The sequence below is a fragment of the Malaya genurostris genome, chromosome 2 (assembly GCF_030247185.1).
Source record: "Malaya genurostris strain Urasoe2022 chromosome 2, Malgen_1.1, whole genome shotgun sequence".
NCBI lineage: Eukaryota > Metazoa > Arthropoda > Insecta > Diptera > Culicidae > Malaya > Malaya genurostris.
This window is the reverse complement of record NC_080571.1, coordinates 291,036,692-291,062,293: the sequence shown is the minus strand read 5'-3', so window position 1 is coordinate 291,062,293 and position 25,602 is coordinate 291,036,692. Positions and strand designations below refer to the sequence as shown.

The 25,602-nt window shown below is 37.3% G+C and overlaps 4 protein-coding genes across 5 annotated transcripts in view; 2 read left to right on the top strand and 2 right to left on the bottom strand.

Moving 5' to 3' along the window:
* Window positions 1-9,294, top strand: part of LOC131430565 (BRCA2-interacting transcriptional repressor EMSY) — a 30,742-nt gene extending 21,448 nt beyond the window's left edge. The window contains exon 5 of the mRNA XM_058595631.1: window positions 1,131-9,294. Within this exon, the coding sequence (XP_058451614.1) occupies window positions 1,131-1,483 (353 nt within the window). The 3' untranslated portion in view covers window positions 1,484-9,294. The remainder of the gene's footprint in view (window positions 1-1,130) is intronic.
* Window positions 9,295-9,332: 38 nt separating this feature from the next.
* On the bottom strand, window positions 9,333-11,753 carry LOC131430566 (aspartate aminotransferase, mitochondrial). 2 transcript variants are annotated; one of them, XM_058595634.1, is made up of 4 exons: window positions 11,597-11,753; window positions 11,419-11,516; window positions 10,567-11,074; window positions 9,333-10,257 (listed from the first exon to the last, which is right to left on the bottom strand). In XM_058595634.1, the coding sequence occupies exons 2-4, from the start codon at window positions 11,505-11,507 to the stop codon at window positions 9,562-9,564; spliced, it is 1,293 nt and encodes a 430-aa protein (XP_058451617.1). In that variant the 5' UTR covers window positions 11,508-11,516; window positions 11,597-11,753; the 3' UTR covers window positions 9,333-9,561. The 2 variants fall into 2 exon arrangements, with proteins under 2 accessions (XP_058451617.1, XP_058451616.1); XM_058595633.1 differs by having other exon boundaries at window positions 11,419-11,539; window positions 11,597-11,715.
* An 8,724-nt stretch (window positions 11,754-20,477) lies between these two features.
* LOC131430564 (uncharacterized protein KIAA2013 homolog) lies at window positions 20,478-22,695 on the top strand. Its single transcript, XM_058595630.1, has 3 exons — window positions 20,478-20,770; window positions 20,832-21,306; window positions 21,363-22,695. Exons 1-3 carry the CDS (start codon window positions 20,599-20,601, stop codon window positions 22,591-22,593), a joined length of 1,878 nt encoding a protein of 625 aa, XP_058451613.1. The 5' UTR covers window positions 20,478-20,598; the 3' UTR covers window positions 22,594-22,695.
* A 135-nt stretch (window positions 22,696-22,830) lies between these two features.
* On the bottom strand, window positions 22,831-23,924 carry LOC131430563 (small nuclear ribonucleoprotein-associated protein B). The gene is made up of 2 exons (XM_058595629.1): window positions 23,751-23,924; window positions 22,831-23,536 (listed from the first exon to the last, which is right to left on the bottom strand). The coding sequence occupies exons 1-2, from the start codon at window positions 23,751-23,753 to the stop codon at window positions 22,922-22,924; spliced, it is 618 nt and encodes a 205-aa protein (XP_058451612.1). The 5' UTR covers window positions 23,754-23,924; the 3' UTR covers window positions 22,831-22,921.
* Window positions 23,925-25,602: the final 1,678 nt, after the last annotated feature.

Genomic DNA, 25,602 nt, shown 5'->3' with positions numbered 1-25,602 from the left:
ACGAATTTCTGCTTGAGAAAGATGTGTTGAACACTTGTAGAACATGTGTTAAACACAACTAAAAAAACATGTTACAAACAATGGTGAATCGTATCTAAGTGTAGAAGCAATGAAACTTGCATTTAAGTGAGTTTACTCATAAACTTCATGATTGAAATAACTTGGAATAGTATGAAAACTGGGAGCCCATGTTGTTGTGTCAACCATTTTTCTGCGAAGATCGAAACAATGACCAGTAAAAAACTTTCATATTACTAACTAAATGTTGATGCATTGCCTTTCGCCACAAATGATCGATCAGAATATTTTATTACGATAAAGAAAATAGGATTTTACTCGATTAACAATGCTCGAATGTTTGTTTACCTTATGTTTAGTGAACTGATCGCCCATCGAACACCCGAGATGTTGGCTACGAAAGCACTTGCTAGAGCGAATTGTCCTTGCCACCAGGCTGGTGTAAGCTACCCAACCTCTTTTGTGCAATGTTGCTTCACTCAAAAAAATAATCACGTTATAGTTACGTGAAAAGTTATGTGAATATTTTCCACAATACTTTTCACGTAAGTTTTAACGACTGGCATTAAGAAGCTGTTTAATGCAAAATTCAGTAGGAGTTATGTGCTTAGATAAAATGTTGTGTAGTGTTCATATAACATTTAGGGTATAATTATTTTAAATATTGGTTGAAGTCACATGGAGATTTTCTCAGATTTTTATATAAATCAATAGGATTCTAGCCATGAAAAAATGAACATTTATTTCAGGGAAATTGCATAGAAGTTCAATGGCTGGAAATACCGCAAGCAACCGATAACTTCGTGGGTGTGGGTTTTTAAGGCTGACAAAACCGGCATAGCTGACATATTTATTTAAATCAAAATCACAATTCTTTTTGCTTTTTTGTAAAAAATTGCTACTTAAAAAAATTCCCGCGAATTTTCAAACTACTAACATTAGAAGAACTCACTGTTCGCCATTTTAAAAATCTAATTTTCACACCGGAAATTCACGTTAGTTGTTTGACGGTTGGTCAATTTACGTAAACCTCATTATAAGATGTTCGTAGAACATTCATTTTTGTCACATAAAATATTCAAAGAAACTCAATGACTAAATTTTCTTTCCAGACACATCTCGGGCGCTCATCGCCGACCTGGAAGACACGGAAACGGCAGTAAGTTTGCAAGGCGAAACTACCGATGTTTGGACCAAAAACGGCGTTGAGATTAATCCTTCCAGTATGAATTTTGAGCAGTACATTGTGGAGGCAGAAGGTGACCCGGAAGTGGAAGCGAACGGAGAAAATTCCCGAACAGCGGCACCCACGCCGGTTGGAAACGGTAAGAATATTATGTTCGAAATGTTGGAAGTCGATGAGGACGGTCAGATCGCGGTGCCCAAAGCGTCCGGTTCCACCAAGAGCACCGGTGGCTCTACGGGATCGGGCACAGTGAAGGGTAAAACGAAATCATCGTCATAGACTAGAGACTAGAGAGTGTAATGTGAACCGCTAGAGATAAAGTTCAACTATAAGAGTTTGCACCATTACGAGCAGCCATATAATACTGGAAAACAAAACAGAAGCACTCGCCGATGGCGCAGAAGGCAGGATTTATTTATTTTAACCGTAAGTCTGTGTCCACTTCGAATAGTGGATACGTTTTGCTGGAAATTACTATTGTATAATATACGTCTGGTAGAGCAGAGATCCTCGTTACAATAGTGTTGATAATATTGCTACGCTGGTTTAGGTATCGATTTGTTTGGGATGGTATTGTACAGGAGTGGTGTATGCCCGCAAGGATTGCCCAACCTTCATTAGTTCTGATACGCATTCAGTTTCGGAGGATTGCTTTCTAGGTGTAAGGTCTAAACTTGTTTAAGAGTGGTAAAAATTACACAGGAATTCTCGGTGGCAAATTGTTAAGTTTTTATAAAGCAGAAAATATAACTAATTGCTATTATGATTATGATTTTATAATCTATAATGATCTATCGATTTGTTACTTTCGTTCCAGTGTTATATCTGACATTACTTGTACTCTTTATATATCAAAAAGTTTAATTACCTTTAAGCGTGTTTTATACGTTGAATATTTTTTATGTGTGAATGAGCGAAACCGGTGTGTTCTGATGTTGGTTTATCTGTTCTGTTTTCTACAGAAGACTGATTTTGTGCTGTGTTCAAATTGGAAAGGAAAAAAATCATTTTTGATTAGCTATCAATAATTACTTGCTTCTGAGTTGGTTTCTAATTTTTTTTCACACTGAATTCGCTGAGAATAATTTTTCACACTGAATTCGCTGCGATTTAATTTATGGAAGTCAAATAAAAAATACTTCGCTTAAGTACAAAAACACTGGTCTCGCAAGCCAGTTGATTCTATTGCGTGTAATTCGAGAACTTGTACTACAATTCCAAATTTCAAATCACAAAAGCTTTACGTGGCCGATTGAACCGATTTTTTGAATAATGTTGGATCTCGTTGTCACCCTTTTTTTAGAGGGAGAGGAGTTTCTATTTCTCTCCTGCGAGGATTGAGGGGCACTTCGTTCGTGGTTCGTCTCGTCATCCATTGCCGCATCGATGGTATTGTTGTCGATTTCCGTCTTCTTTTCATTACTAGTTGCTGTAGATGCACCTTGTTGTATATTGGTTGCAATTGCTGATTGGTTGGAGGGTAAGTTGTTAATTGCAGCTGGTGTACTTTGTTCTATAGGGGATGATGATGGGTTCGTTGAAGGGGATGCTTCATTGTTGTTGGTGGCTGTCACAGGTGTACTGGGGTTGCTTGGGGTTTGTGTGAAGAAAGCACCGTTGTCCTTTGGTATAGTTGTCTCCTTGTCCGGTTTATCACATGGCTTACCGTAGTGAAAAGCTTTTTGGCAATATTGACATGTGTCCATCTGATTGTCATAGGTAACAAGTGATTTGCACGGAATTCTTGTATCTTGACCGAAAATCACATAAGAAGGTATAGCCTTCTTCAAGTGTATGCGTAACAAACGTACGCCATTTAGAATACCGGGGAAAAATTCTTCCACTTTTCTAGAGAGAATCTCTCCGTATTGGGACATAGCTTTGCGAATATAAGGATCGATGACGCTTGAGGGAAGATCATGCACACGCACTTCTATAGCACTATCTTCCATATATACTGGAATGTTGTACTTAATGTTCTCGTGCTCCACATAGTGCACATTGTTATTGTCTTTTGCGAATTGAATTGCATCCAACTCTTTATAAAACTGGATGTAAACAACATTATTCGTCTTATTGCATTGAAGTAAATGCACACGTTTAGTGTCAAGATGCATTTGCTCCTTAAACAAACCTTCAAGTTCTCGTATCGAAGGACGAATTTTGCACTGCCTGAAGTCAACAACAGTTGTATTCTTTCGTGTCGGCGGTAGCTTTTGTTCGTTTGGTTCACTCATTTCGAGGTCGTTCTATTGTTCACTACACAATACTATACTTGGTTTCTTCTGTCCCGAACGTAACCGGTTTTGTTTAATCGACTGACTTGGATGAGATGTGAAACCGAACTGCACGAGAATTGTTACTTATATTTTAACAAAAAGTAAGCAAAGTAATGCGTTTCGTCTTATGCATGCTTCCATATATCAATCCATATAGTATAGTGGAGTTTATATTCATTTACCAAGAAAATCCAAATCGTTTATAGCAATTTGTTATTGCGGCCGACCAATCTGATAGGGCGTGAAAATTGTGACAAGAGGTGATGCGAATTCGGCATGTGCTATTGGATGATGAGTGTCTCATCTAATTTCTGTAAAAGATATCATAATGTTAGAAATATGCTGATTTTGTTATTTACAACAAATTATTATGCCAAAAATAAAAGTAAAATTTCGTGTTGTCGATCTTGAGAATCTACTTCAAATATGTGTCCACATTCGATGATTTTGAATAATTAGTAAATTGGGACATTTCGGCAAAATCTGGGGCTCAAGCTTGAAGAGATCCTGGTCCTAATCGAATCAGCAATTTTGCGTTTCCTTCCGCTACCTGTTTGAATGTCTTGATCACACAAGATACGGTCGGATTTCCGAAAGTATCACCAATTGCTTCGTTCTAGTTCTGTCTGTCATCACTGTTCTTCTTATTATTAGTTTTGTTGCGTCATCTCGTGTGAAATGGCCCCTTCAGTGCAGTAAAACTTTATTCAATTCAATTGAAACCTAATGTGAAACACACGGACGATCTCTCCTCTGCAGTAAACTTCACACACACACAACGTTCGCTGACGTACCGAACCGGCTCTCTTTCAATGGAGCGGCCTTCAAATGAGGTTTTAGCTGAAATAATAATTTTTTCCTTCAGTTTTCATTTTTAATACTTTACTTCATTTATAATTCAATTCATTCGAACTTGCTCACTACCAACAGCGAAGACAATGAAGCAACTAGACTATTTAGCACTTGAAACCGAGCAAACATAAATGACTAGGTATGATTATTCAACTGACGATGAATTCTGGGAGCTTCACTTGAAAATGACAACAAAAGTCATATGATTTCGTATCTATATACTGACGATCAGTGGCCATAAATTTCATTTTCATCTGGTATCATTCGATTGTAAATGAAATTTTATCGCACTGCCCCTTAATTGACACACCACTCAATTTAATGAAAAGTGCATGTAGTCTAGTCTATACTTGAGCTACCACCTACCTACTCATTTTTGAGTTAAGGGACGAAGCTGTCAAAAATTGTATATTTTTCACTCAAAATAAGAAAAAAATATTTTCTTAAAGTTTGAGTGAGTTTAACTCTAAGTTTGAGTTCCCTGCACACAAAATAAAGAACTTTTTTTCGTTTTTGTTTATATACATGGAATCCCTAGTTTACGTCACTCTTCTTTCTTTTAAATGAAAAGTACAAATAAGTTATTCAAAACCGTTTCATTTTTACCGGTTTGGAGTCAAAGTTGAACGATTTTGATACCCTTCTGTAGGACTTCTTACTTAGTATAATTGAGATAACAAAAATGTCTATCTATGATTGTTGATTCATCGTTTCAAAAATCGCGAATGCACGAACCTTGACCCATTCCTCAGTCATAAGGTTTTATCATGGTGGCAAGTGACCGGGAAAATCGGGAAAACCGGGTAAATGTCGGGAATTTGGTATTACCGGGAAAAAGGCGGGAATTTTAGTGCAAATCTGGGAAAAAAATTCCTATTCCTAATATTAGTAACGATTTTCAGCGTCAAGATTTTCCTGATACAACAAATGAAAAGACTAAGGCCAATTTGTATTTGAACTAGAAGTTCAGTATAAGTTTTGAAACTTCTTATTGTCCCTCACAGGTTCAATGGTGCACAATCCATTTAAAATGGAGTCAACACCTTATCAATTTTAAATCAATAAGAGCTTTCTTAGTTGTCATCAATAACACCATAATCAATGCTCATAATGAAAAATAAGGATAATTTGGATGCTTCTGCTGGATTTCTATTAAATCTCGACAAATATTTGAAAAGATTCCAAGTGCAAATGACAGTTTCTCTTTGTTTATTTTCTCTTTAAATTATAACGTTAACAGCAGATCGAAAGTTGATAGTTTCAGTCGATATTCTATACAAAGTTAAAGATAGAAGGATTGCCTATAGGACCGTAATAATCGAAAGAAAGAGTAAAGAAAGAGGAACTGTCATTTGCACTTAGGACCTTTTCTAGTGTTTTTCTTCAAATTTCAGAATAATTACGCATAATGGTAAAAGTAACATCAGATAACATCAGGTTTGATAAATTTTTTAAGAATTGGTTGGGGACGTGTTTTTAGTTGCCAGCCAATGATTTCCTTAATTTCACCAAAATTTGTCTCAGTAATGTCAAATTGTGACAATACTTGTTTAGTAATCTTGGTATTGATTTCAGTAGGATTCGCAAAATCGGCAAAGCTGTCGACTTTCATTTTATCCACCGTTTGCAAGGAATATTTGATTTCCTTCTTTTACAGATGAAATTGGTTTTTCATAGTTCGTAAGAGCTTGTTCAGTGTCGATGATAGGAGAGTCAAATTTAGATCGTCACTAGAGGCATAGATTGTTGTTGTTTTTCCAAAGTGACAAGCGTACATTTTAAGAATTCTAGAAGGATTTTGTTCTCTCGCCAGAACCCAACTCTGAAAGAATATCGTATAGGTTGTTAGCAATGGCCTCTCGTCTTCATGTGCACCTCGTGCACTGCACAACTGACTGTGAGAGCTTGTATGCACACATTCAGGAGAGGCTTCAATGGCTTATGCTTATGGCAGTTGAAAACAAATTGCTGTCTCAGTTGCGATGTCGAAACGGTTCTGATATCATACCATATAAGCAGTGCACAACCCGTCACGAGACGCCACTGGTTGTTAGAAGTAATAGGGTTTGAGGGAGGAGTGTTGTGCTTTAGTTCATTCATTTTTAATTTTTAACCTTATACTATACCAGGCTAAAAAAGTATTGGAATATACTAGAGATGGTCAGTCCGCGTCCGGTCCAAAAGAACTAGTTTTCCTCGAAGATTGAGTGAACTGGAGTTCTTTATTGAAGAACGATAGCTTTCTATTCTTCTCAATAGAATAGTCTTTCGAAACGTTTGCTGGTTTGAGGAGTCTGGTAGAAGTTCGCGAACTTTGAAAATGTATACAAAAGAGAATAATTACTGGTTGAACACATGCAAAAAGACTTTATTATTATTGAATCTGTTGACTACAAAATATAATTTATAGCTATCATATTATTTTCGAAGAAACATGCAGTTTCAGAAAAGCGAAAGAACGGTTCAATAAAACTAGTTCTTTTGGTGCAACTATCAAGTTTTCAATAGTGCTTTGAAATGAACGGTTTTGTCCATTTCTAGAACACACTCCTAATTTGCATAAGTTTTAGGAAGGACTGATCTTCCAGAGCCTTTTAAAGACTGATTCAGTGGTAGTCTTGAAAAAGATTGAATAGTTCGAAAAATAATTATTTTATTTTAATTGTAAAACTTTAAATTTAATTTTTCATCATTAGGCTTTCAAATAACTGATGATATTTCTGGATAACTACAAAACACCACCAATAATCGTCGAATATGATGTGAAAGCTGCGCTTAAGAGCATTATTAGAAAAAGCAAGAAGTTGAAATAAATTGTGTTGATTTGTCAAGAAAATTGCAATAATTTAGATGCTTCATTCCTTCGTGAAATGCAAGACTGATCACTTTCATCACTGTTGGCCAGATATGTTTCTTGTTTTAATCCTATTGTTACATCGAAGTTACAGGCGAAGTAAAACACAAAATTAAGATGGAATACATTGGGCTGGCTGGTACTGTTAGTTTAGAAGATAAACGTTTGGACAAACTGTGGAATGATAGTTTCAATCGTAGTTTCAAGGATATACCCGAAAAATACTTAATGCTAAACTCTCGATTTTTTTTGGACATGTTAAAAAACCGGGAATTTTCAGTCTCGCGCACCGGGAAAACCGGGAAATTGAAATCGCTAATACACTTGCCACCCTGTTTTATACGACTTCAGAATCAACTGCATAATAACTCATGCTTACTTCATTTCTTCGACATTCTTCACAACTGTATGTTATATTACAGAAGCTGCCCCTTCATAATGGATCAGTAGTTTCCGGAATGTTTCGGTGGTTCAGATCTTTCGGCACGAAATTCACATAATTCACTTTATACCACTAAAGTACGTCCTTCGTGTAGTGGCATGATGCCAAATTTTGCTAGAAGATAGATCGTTATGGACCTTTAGGAGACGGAGAATCTGCTTTTGGAGACACTATTCCAAATACACTCCTCCATTCGTGGTGCCTGCGGTAACGATAGATGTACTACAATTTCCGTGAATACAAATCGCTTGTCAAATTACGAACTCGACATCTTCAGTGTCCGAAGGTTCTCGGTAACTTCATACTTATCCTTGGCAGTTCCATACAGGTTTCCTGGAATCTAGTTGAAGGACGCCTTCACATATCGAAATTACGTGTCATTTTGGATCCGTTAATTTCTGGTCGTCCAACCTCCGAGCAACCTGATGGCAGTTTTCCGGATCTTCACTTCCAATCTAAAGTCAGATGTTCTTCTACCCGTTTTATGATACCAGACATCGTCAAATACGCGATTTGCGCCAATACATTTAGGTTTCTGATTTACCTTTTATCAGAAGTGTTTCGAAATAAGATCACTTGATGATGGCACATGAATCAAACATGAACCACCAGTTACGGAACGTTTGATAACGATAAAAGCACGAGAGAGAGTGAGAGTGCGTGTGACTGCATTGCGATGTGTGACCGTGGTAAAGTTTTTAACTCCCTGTTGTACATAATAGCTCAATAGAACTAAATGAGATAAGACAACCTTAGCTAAGCAAAATTACTCCTTTAATGTCGAATTGATAAGCATAGTTCAGTAGAGGCGTTCCGAAACGCAACATAAGTTCATGCAATATAGGTTGTTTGCCCCGAAAGGTCGCTTTTCTCGAACTTCGCCACGGTTGGATAAGTGAAACGACGTTAAAATTTTATCCAGTAGGGCGCATTTGGCCATCGGTTGATTTCGCACACGCTTCCGGCCGGACACAAGGCCGGAAGTGACAGAATCGTTATGTATATTGATTGTGATTAATGGGTATCTTAGCAAATAGAATGTAGCACGTTTAAGAATGCTGTCGAAAATTCGATCATGTGAACTGTACAGTTAAAATAAATGTTAAAACAAATCTAGGCAATGGGGGCTACTTCCTTCGTATCGGTGAAATTAAAATACACAAAAAGAGAAAATCGAAAAAATGTACACCATTTTTCTTCTAAGGATAAGCGTTTTTAGTGTTAAGGATCAAACTTTCTCACCTGAACAGCAGTGTAGTAGACCACCCGTCAATATTTTCTTCTCTCAAGTGTGAAATTCACCTTGGCAAGTCGTCCCACAAAGAAAACAGAAACAGCAAACAAGTGCATATACAAAAGTACTAATTATTTACAAATGAAAGAAGAAAAAAAAAACAAATCGAAACAAACAGTTTGGAATATTCACACTCGATTTGACGTCACGGACCGTGTATCAATTCTGCATAATACCGGGCGCGTACATAGACAAAAACAATGAAAACAAAAGCATTAAATAATTTTTAAACAATATTTATACATGAAAAGTATAGTGACAAACTCTACACGTAGTGAAAAGATGTATGAAACCATTGTAACAGAAGAGAGTAGATATTATTGTACATTTGAACTTTTTTGAAAAGAAATAAAATTTTAATTAATGATACATTTTCGGTAGTTTTTTTTTCGAGTGTGTGAAATAACTTCTTCTAGTACTCTTTGTTTTGTATTTTGCAGCAAAATAATTCTTCGTTATTACATTCATATGGGATTGATACAAGCTACGGTCTATAATCACTTTATGGTTTTGAAATCAATTTGATTGAATTCATGAAGCTCGGTGAAAGCGGAACCTTTTATTAAATGCCACCATTTAAATGTGTCGTTTCGGATAGATGGAAATAAAAATACCATTGGCAGCACCACCGCCATCCTACTTGGTGACGGCGTGGATGGCTTCGGCCAAATAGTTCACGTTTTTCGTCGTAACACCAGCCATCGAAATGCGACCGTCCTTGGTCAGGTAGACGCTGAAGTCTTTCGTCAACTTCTCGCACTGCTGCTGATCCATGCCGGTGAAGCAGAACATGCCGATTTGATCGGTGATGTGCTGCCAATTGCGGCTCGATCCCAGCTTTTTCAAATTGTCCTGCAATTTGGATCGTACCGAGATAATTCGGTCGGCCATCAGTTTCACGTCTCCCAACCACTCCTTGCGAAGGCTCGTATCGCTGAGAATTTCGGTTACCAATCGAGCACCGTGAATCGGCGGATTGGAGTACATTGGACGAATGAGAATCTTAATCTGTGACATGGTACGGGCAGCTTCGTCCGCGTCCGAACAGATGAGCGAAAAGGCTCCTGCGCGTTCTCCGTACAAGCCCATGTTTTTGGCATAACTTTGGGCCAAGGCTATCTGATGGCCGTCCTTCAGGAAGGCGCGCACTGCTAAAGCATCCTTGGCAACATCTCCACTAGCGAAACCTTGGTATGCCATATCGAAGAAGGGGAACAGCTTTCGCTTCTTAAAAAGTGCCGAAATTTCAGCCCATTGTTCTGGACGTGGATCCACACCGGTTGGGTTGTGAGCACAAGCGTGAAGCAGTACAGCGGAGCGTTCAGGGATTTTCTGGAAGTAAACAAAACAATATTATCACTAGTCCAAGGAATCACGATTAGAATAAACAATAACATCAAAGTTGTAATCAGGCTCATCTCATTAACGCCACTGGAAATCGATCGTGTTTGCGTATTCAATCTTCCTTATCATCCTTGTACCACGTCAAAATGTATGTGACGTCAAAAAAAAAACAACAGCATGATAGCAAACGTCAACATCCCAGACGTTTTCCAATAAACAACTAATATTTTTTTGTTTACTATTGGAGCTCCCTTCCTCGGTATGCTGATTGATTAAAATTCCTCTGTTGACACTTACCGACAGATCATCCAGTGCCCCCTTAAAGTCGAATCCACATGTACTTGCATCGTAGTATCGGTACGATTTGACATTCAACCCCGAATGGCGGAAGATCGGTCCATGATTGCCCCACGATGGTGTCGGCAGATAGATGTCCTTCGGCCCGGGAAAGAATGCAGCGAGAAAAGCTCCTCCTATGCGCAACGCGCCGGTTCCACTGATGCTCTGTACGGTGGCATTCTGTCCGTTCGACACATGCTGACTATCCTCACCCAGAGCCAGCAGTATGCTGTTCTTGCAAAATTCTGCCGTTCCACTGATCGGTGAATATTCTTTATCCATCAGTTTTTCTGCAAGTCTCTTTTCGGCCTTCAGAACACTTGGCAGCACGAATGGTTTACCGTTGTCATCTCGATAAGCTCCCACGCCGAGGTTGATCTTTTTCGGGTTGGTGTCCCGTTTGTACGCTTCCGTGACGCCCAAAATGACGTCCGGAGGACCCATCTGCACGGCACCCCACCATGAGCTGAAACGAAATCATTCAATATCTCACAAACAAGGGATTCTCCATCTATTGTCTATTTTTAGCAAATATTGAAAAACATAGCTTTCGTTAGGTAACATCTTGTAGTGCATGAAAAGTTTCTACAGTATAGTTCAGAAGTCACCCCAAGTGAAGAAGTGATAAGGATAACAACAGACTCATTCCCTGATAGGGCTAAGTTGGCGAATTTCGCATCTATCTTGATAACAATTAATTGCAAGGTGACCTTGAGAATTAAACGTTCGCTTCCAGCTAAATTGGACCCGCATAGTAATCAACCGAAATCATTAAAATTTATCGGTTTCGTTTAAATCCAATCGACTTACCATGACCGTTGACCAATGTAGGGTTCGAAGGCAACGGGAGGATTTCGCAACAATGTGGTTGATCGTTGAAGAGCCTTAGAACAAGCCATTTTAAATAACTGCATGCAAATAATATGATTAGCTAATTTCCAATTGAAATCTAGACTAAAAAATTCTTATTTCATCTAAGCTATCTTACTTTTAAACTAGTTAAATATTGAATTGATTGCAGGATTAAGTATTCAATTTTCAAGTTATACCGCACCGATCACAACACGAAATACTGCACTTCTAGCCGCAAAGCAGATGACGACTGTGACAGCGAAAGCGACATTGATTGGAAACGAGAATCCTATGAGAGCGGAAAACCATCATCATTCGTTCGATAGAAGAGAGAAGAATACAGAATGACAAATCATTAGCCCTGGTGCTGAACACATTGCCGGGTGTACACGGAACTAGAATATTACTGAATAATGTACACTGCAATTTGATGTGGAGCATCTTTGTTTTTCTACATACACGCTCTTTGAATTTATCTCATGGTTTGAGTTGCAACTACTCAAATTCATAAACTGGAACAATATGTCAAAAATTGAGTATGGATTTGAGTAAAATTTACTCAGGCCATGACATTTATTCATACATTAGAGTAAGCGTTTTGTTTTCAAACATCTAAGTGAAAAAAATGCTTCTTACAGTTCAGTGCGTTTTCATTGTAGTAATATTCTAATCGAATTTAGGAATGCAAGAATACGCCGTTTTTAATTGCAGCTTCTAGATCCGGTTTTTGAAACAAGGAATCATCAACCATAATTGTTTTCAAGAGAAATTTTGTGGTTTTAGTTCTGCTAAGTGAGACGTCCAACCCGCATACGCATGGCTGCCAGATGGCTGACTAAACGCTGCCAGCTGGAAAAATATGGCTGGCAGACATTCTGGTGACCGGCTGCCTCACCGCTGCCAGGAATACAACTCAAACGATACAACCATATCCACCAGGATTTTTCCACATTGAAATCTTTGACATTTCAGCGAAGGTGAGAAGATGAAAACGCTCGGCTAACTTGGATACAGGCGACTTTGTTTTGTCAAATTGGATTTGACAACCGTAACTGAATCAACTTTGGTAGCCTTCTGGTGGCCAAGGCTGCCCAGGTAGCCAAAACGCTATGCGGGAACATAAGGATATCAAAATTATTCACTTTTGACTCCGAACCGGTCAAAAAGAAATGGGTTTGAATCACTTTTTTTGCGCTTCCCATTTAAAATAAAGAAGAATGACTTTGACTAGAAATTAATGTATATAAACATTACCGAAGAATTTTGAGTCCGAGGAACTCAAATTTTGAGTTGGGCTAACTCAAATTTTAAAAAAATATTTTATTCTTATTTTGAGTAAAAAATGCTGAAATTTTGACAGCTTCGTTTCTTAACTCAGAAATGAGTAGATATGTGATAAATCAAGCTTAGAGTAAGAAGTAAATAAATATCGTAACAAAACGGGTTCGATTTTGTATTGCGTTGAAGGATGAGAAGTAGGCACAATTCTGTATATAGTTTTGGCAATATGTATTAAATCTGTATCCTGCATGAAATTCGCATGGACGTATACAAATCAATACATTACAGGTAATTCTGTATGAATGGCAACTCTGTTGGTAAATGAAAAAAATAAACACAGTCTAGATGACAGACAGGATGTTTTTGATAGGGTAACGTGGCGCCATCATGCCATATGCGAGTACTGTCCAAACTAAAGGAATATTCGAAATGACCGTTAAAATGATTAAAGAATCTAATTTGAGTGTCCTGTCTGTTAGTCTGTGGAGTAAGCATGCTGAATACACTGAAAATAATTTGCACGCTAGCATCATGTGCAAAGCATTCGATCTATCACTGGTTGTAGAACACATGAAATTCATGAAAATAAACACTTAACTCATAAAATGAGTGAAAAAACTGTTGATATTTAGTGGAAATCATGCCACGTTTATATGAAATGCACTTAAAAATGATCAGATATATCGTTACCTCTAGATTCTATATGCATTTGATGTGAATGTCACATAGTTTTCCACATAGATTTCAATTGAAACAGAGTTGACCGAATCAAGTGTTTTGCACATATATTTGTGCTATACTCATTCTCACTAGAAAATGAAGTGTTTAACACATGTAGTTCGATTCAAAAGCAAAACACATCACATCCAAAGGAAAAACACATCAAAGTTAAGTGAAAAATAATCTAATCTCGCATCTTAGTGAATTTGCACATGAAATCTTGAAATAAATCGCTTCGGTTATGTATTGATATGAAATAGCATATTATATTGAAGTGGTGTTTACATGTGGATCGATCGTGCAAATTTTTATCAGTGTAGTGGTCAGGTTTTGAACACCAACAGCTCAGTTAGTTTAGTTTGGCTCAGTAATAAAGACCAAGTCGAGAATACGAACCACTATACAACTCTATAACAAATGCTTGTTCGATTATCGTGAGCCGTAAACACTTGAATTTTTGGCTGAATCTCGGCGAATAAAATGTCGACCGTGTGCTCGGTAAACGTTTCAGCAAAATTTATAATTATTGAAAATATCGGCAAACCCTAATTCCGAAACTGACCATTCTTGCTAAAATTATCCACAAACGTTTTACTGTTAGCTCATCACCGATTTGGACGCTAATCGGTTATATGAAATTCGTTGATTTTCCATGAAAAGCGTGGAAATGTTTTCTAAAAATGTGTCCGAATGTGGTCCTTGTAGCCAGCATAAGGATTATTTGAAAACAAATATTTCATACCATCGAATTATTTTTTTAAATAATTGTGAAAGATCACAAAAAACTCATTCAGTTAATTAATTAAATCAAATCTAGAATTTCATCCGATGGCCCAAAGAGTGGGCTTAGACAGTGTAGCATTGTGAAAATAATCAACAAAAACTAAATCGGTCTACAAGCGATTGTAGTGCCTGAATATAGCAGGTATAGATTTATGATTTTTGTGTACGCCGAGATAAGCCAAATATAGGAATTTTCACATTTAGAGCAATAAAATCTTTCCACTCAGCTTACGATAAGGGCCGAAATATGCAAACACACAAGATCGGTCTAAGCCGCGCGCCAGGATGTATGAAGTAAATAGTAGCTTTGTAAACAAGGAGGCAAAATTATATGCGCGCGCAGGTATAGCTAGGGATGTGTGTAAGCCACACTGAGCTAAATTCTCATTTTCACATTATATGATATTCTAATGATTTTCCACTTTCCATTGATAGCTACAAAGTGTATTCAACATCATGTCAAATATATAAGATAATCTTATAAAACAAAAAACTCTTCGTAACGTTATTTTTACAAGATTTTCATATAACGAATAAAATTTCCCGTCTGAGTCAAATTTATTGGCGCGCCCTATAACCATTACTAGATTTCCACACAACATACATTAAAACAATTTATAAAGCGCATATTATATTCATTTCGAAATCATATAGATAGGTTTATCTATACCATATGACTAGTAACTTTTGATGGAGGTCATCCCAGTTCTATATAGCAGTTATATATTGATCAAATGATTGCTATTTGATTGAATAAGTGATACATATAAGATTCAAATTAATTAAAATACTCGGATAATGGAATCAACAGCAATAAAAATAATTGTGTTATCAAAAACTTGTTATATTTTTCGTAAGTAAAGAGTTTCATAATGAAAATTTATTTTAATATTTCAACTACACTTACTTCTTTGGAACTGGCTGATTTCATCGGATATTTACTGTTACCAGACGAATCAGAGGCACAACGAATCGGAAACCACTTCTTTTATCGAAGATTTGAGCTATACTAATCGTTAGTTTTGTAAGGGAGCTCCTGATATTTGCGAAGGAGAAGTAGGATCCCGAAACTATAAAAAAATTTAAATCCTCTTATTAGACAGACAGAGTGATGAGACGTACCGGGTATTTATTTCATAATCCGTTAGGGCATATCCTTGAACGAAATTGAATGAGCTGTCTTGTCAGCGATTTAAAAAAACGGAACTTCCTAAAAAATTCTGGAGCAGTTGATGAATATCGAGGACACAACTCCTTATTCAGCTTCAAGCAGTACGATTCACAACTATTCTTTCGTAAAGACAAACCGACGACACGACCAGGCACTCCGAAGAAAAATCGAAATAAAAAGTGTCTGTGAGTGATTTTCCGTCAGTTACCACAAATATAGCGGCCCCTTGATAATGATAAAATTATTCTTTTTAGGCAACAGTGTTCTGGTTGCTATGCGTTATTTGTCAAGGAACCGCATATATAGAAATAAACAAACCAAATTGAAAACTATCCCGTTCCATTGTCAGTAGCCACGAAAATGCAAGAAAAAAGGATTAATTTCGGGATAAAGCGATCTATTCTCTTGTGTGCAGCCATATATTTCCAAATCTGTTGCAATAAAATGGACACAAGACGAAACTGAATTTATTATAATGTGTATTTGCTAATAATCAAGAAAAATTACTGTTTCTAAAACTCAAAAAAAAAAACGTGGAGCAGGATATTTATTTCGTTTATTATGCATTCAATTGAGACCAAAAACATAATTTCGTAACACTAAAAGAACTCTTACAGAAGTTTAAATCAATGGGAAAAGAACGATAATGAAATTGCTGCGTTCTGTGATGTCGATTTCAAACACCAGTATTAAATTTAAGCTATTTTCATTATCCTTTATACATTGAGTCAGTAACAATAAAATGCATTCATTTATGTTATTTCTCTGCTAAATCATGCTAGAAAGTTTGATTGTTTTCCATGAAGATCTTTATTGGAGATGCGTTTCAAGTCTTCTCAAGAGAATTTTCCAAGAATTATCCAGATGTCATACTAAAACTATTCTAGGGTTAGCAAAAGTCATAAAACAAAAGTTTGTCTCAATGGCGCGAAAAAATAGTAATGCTGATGATACGATCTTAGGAGAAATTTTTAGTCGCATAATTTAAAGATTTTATGAAAACTATGCAAAAGTTTCAATTCATTATTGAATTTTTCTAATGGTGTGAGATGATGATGTAGTTGATTGGTAACTGCTTTGGTATCAAATTTCCGGTGCATAAAATTACTGGTGGTGCAAATAAAATAATATAACTTATCCGTATCGCAAAAACATAGCGTTTCACATAACTTTTAAGGGCCGATTCTTGTTTTTAGGCAAAGTAGTAAAATGCGCAACTGGTATATATCGATTCGGAGTTAGTTTTGATTATCTACATAAACTTGTTTTTGAATAACAGTATCCAAGGTATCTGTTATTCGAAATCAATAATTTATCAAATCGAGTTGCCAGTATTAACAAATTTTCAAGTAATTTCGTTCTGACATTTCGAGTTACTGAGGGGTAGTCAGATTTGCGATACAGTTTTAATAGACGAGTGGCAGGTCGTGTCGTCGGACAAACTCCATTATATGTCTAAGTTAATTCTTGTTATTTTCGTCAGCTTAAGAAAACAGTGTCTCGTTTTCTTCCTTGTTGCAGATTTGATGTACGCTTCCAATGAAAATTATAAGATTACACATGACTTTTATTAAACATAATCAGCATGCGTTCAATAGAAAAATGTAATTGGCTTAAGTTTTATCGACTTTTCGCATAACTTGTACATGGTATTTTTATCAATATCATAAAGATTATGAAGATATAAAATTTATTGAACATCATTTAGATTTTATGTAGAGTTCCATTAAAGATCATAAGTTGTCATATGTCTTTTGTGAAATACCATCTGCGTACGATTCATAAGACATCCAATGAATATAAATTATGTAACGAGTTAGGTTTCATCGGTTTTCCATATACATTATATGGGATATTCTTATAACTTTCATTATGGTAACGTCTATTTAGGTTTAACGTTCACTTTAAATAAAGATTATAAGTTTTTATATATGTCCCGGGTTGGCGGTTCAATGCATAGGGCGCTGGTCTTACAAGCCAGTTGTCGTATGTTCGAGCCTCGACCTGGAAGGATTCATAGTGTCAGTAGGATCCATAATACTAGCCATGCAATGATTCTGTACACTAAGAATCGGCTGCGAAGTCTGTTGAAACAGAAAGGCCAAATTCCACAAAAGGAATGTAATACCAGGACTTTGCTTTGCTAAGTTTGCATATAACTTCTATAAATTATGTTCTGCATATGATTCAAGTGACAAATCTAATGATTTTAAATAAGATTTTCATTTCAGTGCAGGATCCCCTCTCGGGATGGAAAGAGAAAACCGTGAATATTGCGCGACATTTACACACAGACTAACAGACATGACAGTATGAGTAAATTCTTATAAAAATAATTTTTCGTGATGCACTAGTTCCACCTATATTGTACTGCGCGAACTATTTACTATCTGTACACCCCTTGTGTTATGTACAAGTTTTTTTACTAGTTGGTTTCCCCTCGTTTGTCAACACCGATCAGCTGCTTGCAGGGATGCCTGATTTCATCCAAATATTTGAAAATGAATCGACACAATAAATTATTGGATTACGTTGATAATACATTTAACTTTTTCGCGAAGATAACCATTTATTTGGCTCAACGTTGTTCATCAAGACTATTTTTATTGTGTTGGTAGTTTTCACCCGAAATTAAGTGGCGGCAGACCAGAAGCAAGTAAATATTGTAACAAAACGGGTTCGATTTTGTATTGCGTTGGAGGATGAGAAGTAGGCACAATTATGTATATAGTTTTGGCAATATGTATTAAATCTGTATCCTGTATGAAATTCGCATGGACGTATACAAAACAATACATTACAGGTAATTTTGTTTAATTGGCAACTCTGTTGGTAAATGAAAAAAATAAACACAGTCTAGATGACAGACAGGATGTTTTTGATAGGGTAACGTGGCGCCATCATGACACATGTGAGCACTGTCCCAAATAAAGGAATATTCGAAATGACCGTAAAAATGATTGAAGAATCTAATTTGAGTGTCCTGTCTGTTAGTCTGTGATTTACATTCACGCTCGTTCAATGTTACTCTAAAGTGAGTACAATTTCACTCACTTTCGTTAAAAGTGAAACTACTCTATAGAGAGTAAAGCTTGTTTACTCACTTTTGAGTGAATATGATATTTGTCAAATTCTGAGTAACATTTACTCAGTGCTACAAATAGGAAAATGAGCACGAGTGAGTAAATATTACTCAATATCATTCGATTTGAATAAGGGATTCGAATAAGGAATTTTTACTTTAAACAAATACTGACTTACTTTTATCCAACGAATGAAGGAAGCCGCTACCTGTTCATCGGTCATTGGAAAGGATCCGTCTGCCTTCCTACGTTGCCCACGTACTGGCATTTTGTACAGCATTCGTACAAATGCTCTGACGTATTCTTATATAAAAAAAATAAATATAATACTTGCTATATGACTGAACACTTTCTTACCGTCTTCAACCTGCGCAATTTGCTTTGAGGTGTACAGTAAGCATTTCGATAATGTGCTGTTATAACATGGTTCCGCCTCCGACAAAGGGAAAAGTTCAGTGAACGTAAATTTTCACACAACGTTTTCAAAGCACTGTGAGTCAATTTAAAAATTGAGTAGAAGTTACTCAGTCTTCTAAATCAGTATTACTCACTTTTTGACATTTGAATTAAATAAGCAAAAGTGAGTACGTGACTCACTTGAGAGTAACATTGACTCACTTGAGAGTAACATTGAATGAGCGTGTTTGTTGTGAGAAAAATACTTGTATATATAGTTAAGATTTTGTTAAAATAAAACACGCAGTCAAGAGGAGGTTCGTTACTGTTCCGAAGTAAGCCGATGTGCTAATTGATTTTCAAAGTGGATAGACCGCTACGAGTGCCATCCGGCCGCGATTACACTAGGCTAATCCGAACAATCCAGGTTGGTCCAAGGTAGGACCATCTACTAGAGCCAGGGAAACTAATATTGGCGGTAAGGTAAGGAACTAGTAGAATAGAATAACAACCCGAATAAAAAATATTGTAGAAAAACAATACGATTAGCTGTTACAAAACCCTCCACAATTTTGCTTTGACCATTGAAAAATATTTTAATGAATTGTTATACACTATTCAATTAATTGTTAACATGCTTTTTACAATCGAATGTATAGGTTGTTAAGTATCGTAACAATTCAAATCATACAAATTTTTCATGCATGTTTTCTTGTAAAACAATTAAATGTACAGTTTGCATATCGTTTGAAACACCACGTGTACAATAAATTCAACTGTGGAATCGAAGAAACAATATATTGAATCGTTGGAAATGAAAAAAATCTTGTCAAGATACAATAAAATGTATTGTAACCAATAGATCTAAATGTGAATTAATTGTTTATGTTGTAAAATTAATGGTATATTTTTTTACGGGGAGATATCCAGCTCTCACATTTCCCGAGCAAATCATTGGCAACATCCTTTTTTGCGAGCATGTCGCCCTCAGGTGAGTCCGCATCGAATCTCATACATAGAAGTAGGGAAGAGAAATGTCAAATTCGAGCGCGCCAAAATAGCAGGGCTGCGCATCCATACAATTGACCTGATATGTTGAATGTGATGCCGTGCGATGGCGTTGCTGAACTGAAGATTGATTTCGCTCCAAGCTGATAGGGTCTGCTATAGTGTAATTCTTCAAACGATTGAAGTGTTTTAGATATTTTTCATTCATGATTCTACTCATATATGTACTTGTTCTACATACACGGTAATGATAATCTCAAACATCCGGCGAACGATCAAAAGATTAAAGCCGGGCATAAATAAACTATGTTAATAATATTAATAATGATAATCTCGAATAAGACCAAACTTCAAACATCAAAACCTTCATTTTATCGACAATAACTCTGAAGAAGAATTCTGAAAAACATAATGTCCAAAGAGAACAAGTAAGTAAACGAGCTGAACACTTTCCACATGCAAATTTTAAAAGGGTGAACGTAATTTTTCGATATTCCCTTTGATATTAAACCTCAGTCACAGGGTTTGTTTAGATGATAAATATTTTTGACGTATTTCACGAATACGTAGAAAATAAGAAGACGAAAAAAAACAATACCGAAGCAGAAAAGACTGCAAATGTTTAGTAGAAAAACATGAAAATTTGCGTAACATATTCATCAAACCTGTGAAAATTGCGCCTGTCTGCGCTTTAACATGAATATGAAATTCGATACTAGTGAATTCAGTCGGCGTTTGAAACGAACTTTTGATGGTAACATATCGTACAGAAAACTTTTCTTGTTGCTCTTTTTCGTGGCCGTTTTCCTCCTGTACATAGGGCCTTCCTTTTTGCGATGGCTATTCGGACGAAACGAACCAGCCAAAGGTAATACTCTAAATTTGTATGGTTTGACCAATGCACTGAGGGAATTTATTTTAATGACTAGATCACACTATACGATGCATGGACGACCGATTGACGCCCTTCTATTTGCAACAGTTGGAATACAATGTAAATATTCGACATCAACCAGCTTTCCCGCATGAACACGATGCAATTCCGTACGTAGGCAATGGATTTTTCGGGTTGGAAATTCAAGCGGATGCTAATTTGAACATATTTCGAGGCCGTGCTTTGTTGCAGCCGGTCAACTACCATCCGATTGTGAGCGTTGCTACCAGAGCCGGCATTGGTACCAATCGGGAGGCAACGGTTGTAGAGTACTTGACTGGAATTGTACATCGGTTCCAGTGTTTTTCGGAAGGTTACTTTGTATCCTATCAGTATTATGCTCATCGGACGATGCCTTCGGTACTGGTACAGGAGATACAGATCACAAATATGAAGAATCAACTGATGGATGTGGAATTGACCGTTCCGAGAGTATCGGATTGGGCAACGGCAGTTACCAAGAGTATCAAGTAAGTTGCAGGATGGTGGGAAGTTTGATACAAATTTGAATTGGGCATTTTTTCAGACTTCAGCACGGTTCAACTATTCTGGATTATCAAGTCATTACAGGTTCGGTGGATGCTGCTCCGGTTGGGAATAATGATAAACGTGTTCAAGTTGTATCTATTGTGGCCCGTAAAATGCAGCGTGTTCTAACACTGAAAAAAAGAGGCACTACTAAGTTGGAAATTTTGTTAGCCATCGACTACTCGGAGCCGATAGCCAAGGAAAAATACCTGGCGACAAAAGATTCGACAGAGCAGCGGGCGATTGATGCGATGAACAAGGCGCTGCAGGCAGCGGAACATGGTGAACATAACGCTTACTATGCGTTAAAACGGGACCATGTAAAAGTTTGGAACAGCTTGTGGGAAACCGGGTTCCATATTAGTACCTCAAAAGCGGAGAACACGTTGAACGGAAACGATATTAATGCGACGATGTATGCCGTCATCTCCCACAGCAGAGCGTACGAGTATGAGAATTTGAGCAGCATTCAGAAGAAAACGGATATTGCGAAAGCATTGACTTACGCCGAGGGATGTTACGACAGCTATCACACATTGCAGGCGGAAAATCTGTGGAAAAAAATGACCAGCTTGGAGGAATTAAACGCAGTGGTAGCCTCTTGGATGCTGACTTTAGAAAAACAAGGTTGTCACAATTTACTTAAGGCCGGTGCCAGTGGAATCGTACAAGCAATGGTACTCAGTTTTGGAGGGTTCCGTTTCAGTAACCAACACCTGGAGTTGAACATTCATCCGAAATATCTTCATCGAGACTACGATTTCCGGCGACTTAATTATGGCAACATGACTCACGTTAACGTATCTATTGCTGTGCAGGATGATAATAAAGCGGCTCTGTCCGTTGTTCTGGATCGTTCCGATCGTAATTACTATGCCTGCGATGCCGGCTGTTTGGATACTCCCGTCCAGCTCGGGCCAACTCGAACCATATTTCCGGTGAAGTTAACCGAACCGTTAACTTCAATTCTCTACATCACCTCGGACAAGGCGCACATGGAAGATCTCCGGCACGCAATCCATGTGAAAGAGGTGATGGAAGCTCCAGCTCATGAACATCATGTGATTGCACTGCACAAACATGGCCACTCACTCGGTGGGCTACCGACGCTCTTCTGGGTTTCGATTTGCGTCATCATCATCGTGTTTCACGTTTTCCTGTGCAAGCTGATAGTGAAGGAATACTGCGAACCGCCGGACAAGATGCGCTATCGATACAGCAAACCGTAGAAGGAATGTTTCATTTAAGTTTTGCAACGTGTCCTTAGGCGTCCTGTATGATCAAAGCAAAGTGGGGTTCCAGAATTTAGCAATAAATAAATATGAAACCTATTGACGTTGGTTTAGGCATCTAGAGAAATTCCTATAATAAAATTACGTGAGTTTTCTCTCCCAAATCAATTACTGTTGAATAATCAAACCCGAGACACAGCCTAGCAGTATGAATTGACAGTAGGCTCGAGTGTGTTAAATTCAGCAGATTTATTAGGTAAGTTGCATGAAAATCGTATTACAATTCATTCCATTCTTATTGCTAAGGTAAATATTACGACCCATCTCAGTATGGTCTTGGTGGAGGCCCACCGCGCATCATACCGGGTGGTGGTCCTCGCATCGGTGGCGGAGCACCACGAGCCATTCCTGCCATTGGGTTCATACCTCCTGGACCAGGCATCATACCGGGTGGAGGTCCTCCCGGTATCATAGGACGCATCTGCGGTGGAGCAGAAACCTGCCCTCCTCGACCGATCGGAGCCATGTGTTGCTGCGAGGGTCCCCCGACGCCTCGCACTGGACCTTGCAATCCGGCCGGAACACCACCCATGGCGGCTGGCATACCCCGACCAGCAACACGGCCCATACCGGGCCCGGGAGCACCTCCAGGAATCGGAACACGAGGAAGACCTTCCTCCGGTGGAGGCGGTCCTTCGACCGTTAAAGAAACGATATTTCCGCCTCGTAAAAGGACAAAACCGAGAACACGCTTCTCTTCCCTCTCTGGCAGTTTTGTATTTTTCGGTTTGATTTTACGAAACTCTTCGCAGTCTCCAAGGATTAGGTTCATGTGCTTGTCAAACGCTTTGAACGTACCGATGAAGGTACGGGAGTCCTGCAGTACGATCCGCACCCGATAGTTCAGGAGCTGAATCATTTTGTTGTTTTTCCCGATCGTCTGAAAAATATTAAATCAACGTTTATAAACGTATTCTCTGCAACCATATAATAGTGTACTCATTTGAATTTATACGCATATGATTTAAATAAGAAATTCCAATATTTAATACTAGTTGCCATTTTGCTAAGGTCTTAACCTCTCTAAACGATGTTTGCTTTTAGACCAAGCCAGCCGATCATAGCTGTGAACAATCGTTCACTGTAATACTTACCATTTTGAATGCTTTTTCTTGCTCCTCAGATCAACATAGAACTAAAGTCGTTCACAAAATAATGTACGATGTACACTATATTAGAGGATTTGAATATTTTTTTGCGGCAAGTAGAGAATTTTTCCCCAAGCGATTGGATTCACAGAGGCCACAGTCTATAGTCACAAATCAAGCTGTCAGTATTCGGTATCAACTGTGACCAGGGCTGCCAGATTGTTATAGTGAATCTTATTGTACACGCAGCCAGAAGTGTACTGAATAATTGAATACGTACAATAGCGGCCCTTACACGAGCATCATTTTTGTCATTTTTAATGATGACTAAGTTATGATGTATTTCAAATTTGATAAAAATTTCGTCATTACTGCATTATGCACGTTCATTAAAATGATATTATTTTTTAGTAATGACATTTTTAATGACTCGTGTAAGGGCCGCTTATATGCAAGCACTGTTTTTTGCCACGATGTAAAATACACTGGCGTGATAAGACATTTTTGGTTGTGTTATTTGGTTTTAATTGCCGCATAATGTCTACTATATCGATTTTGATTGGTTCTTTTCGGCAAGCATTAACTGAGAGAGACGAAAGATATGAAATGAAAAGACGGATAGGTATTCTAGATTGAATCGGTTATAAATTTAGAACAGAAAAACTAGCCCAGGCAGGCTTAGCTCTGAAACACTGAAATCCATCGGAGAATGTTACAAGTCGAAGTTCTCTACTTCTTCTACTCTACTCTACGATACAGGCTTCAATACGCCCGTTAATTCACACACAGTACGAACGGTTCATTTCAAGTTTCTATCCGTAGTGCGTAAGTGCTTTTTTAAAGGTTACTATGCTTTCCTTACCAACTTACCATGCTTTCCTAAGACCCGACGTTGAAATCCACAAAATTTACGCTGCATTTCGCTCGACTGATAATCTTTGGTCCCGAAATGTGCAGAACATACGTGCCTGTTCATTACACTATTGTGCTCCAGTCCGCAAAAACTAAACTAGCTTTTTTTTTTATTAACTGGGTTCTTCGATGCTCGATGATATGAAATAGACTGATCAATTCCTCGAATTCGACGATTGAAACATCCCGTAACAAAACACCGCATTTTACTGTCAATATTTTCGCAAACAGAATCAACTCTAAATATTTGCATAAAACCAACTCCCGCAACGTCACTTGTTTATATTTTTTCTTCTTCACGTCTCACTGTTATTCCGAAATAAAATGACAACCGCACTAACACATAGAAAAACGTGATCACCAGGATATTTTACATCGTGGTTTTTTGTTACAAGAACACAGTATAGCAGACCTTACACGAGAATTATTAATGTCATTTTTAATGATTAATAAGTAATCACATTCCAAAATTTGTATAGCGGCCCTTACACGAGTCATTAAAAATGTCATTAATAAAAAATAATATCATTTTAATGAACGTGTAATGGTGCACTAATGACGAAATTTCAAACAAATTTGAATTACATCATTAGTTAGTCATCATTTAAAATGACATTTTTAATGCTCGTGTAAGGGCCGCTTATGGAGAATTCATCATTACTACCCTATAATGAAAGTTCATTATAAATGATATTGTTTTTTAGAAATAAATTTTTTTAATGATCGTGTAAGAGTTGCTTATGATTCTCATAAGATCACATATTGAAACAAACCAGATTCAATCAATTGCAAGACATTATAACTTTCTTTCAACAGTCATCTTCATCTTTGAGTGAACATTTTAACGCAAATAAAAATGTCAAAAAACCAAGATGGCTGTATGAATCAAATATCATTAATGCATTTTAAGTAATAAAACAATTTCATAATTCGGTACTAACATGTG

Bases quoted from the DNA above. Each gene is read 5' to 3' on its own strand.
- LOC131430566 (XM_058595633.1), bottom strand. From the start codon at position 11,522: ATGCAGTTATTTAAAATGGCTTGTTCTAAGGCTCTTCAACGATCAACC. The intron at 11,075-11,418 runs GTAAGTCGATTG...ATTTCGTTTCAG, and splicing joins TACATTGGTCAACGGTCATG to CTCATGGTGGGGTGCCGTGC. The intron at 10,258-10,566 runs GTAAGTGTCAAC...GTTTACTTCCAG, and splicing joins GGGCACTGGATGATCTGTCG to AAAATCCCTGAACGCTCCGC.
- LOC131430564 (XM_058595630.1), top strand. From the start codon at position 20,599: ATGAATATGAAATTCGATACTAGTGAATTCAGTCGGCGTTTGAAACGA. The intron at 20,771-20,831 runs GTAATACTCTAA...TTTAATGACTAG, and splicing joins ACGAAACGAACCAGCCAAAG to ATCACACTATACGATGCATG. The intron at 21,307-21,362 runs GTAAGTTGCAGG...GCATTTTTTCAG, and splicing joins GCAGTTACCAAGAGTATCAA to ACTTCAGCACGGTTCAACTA.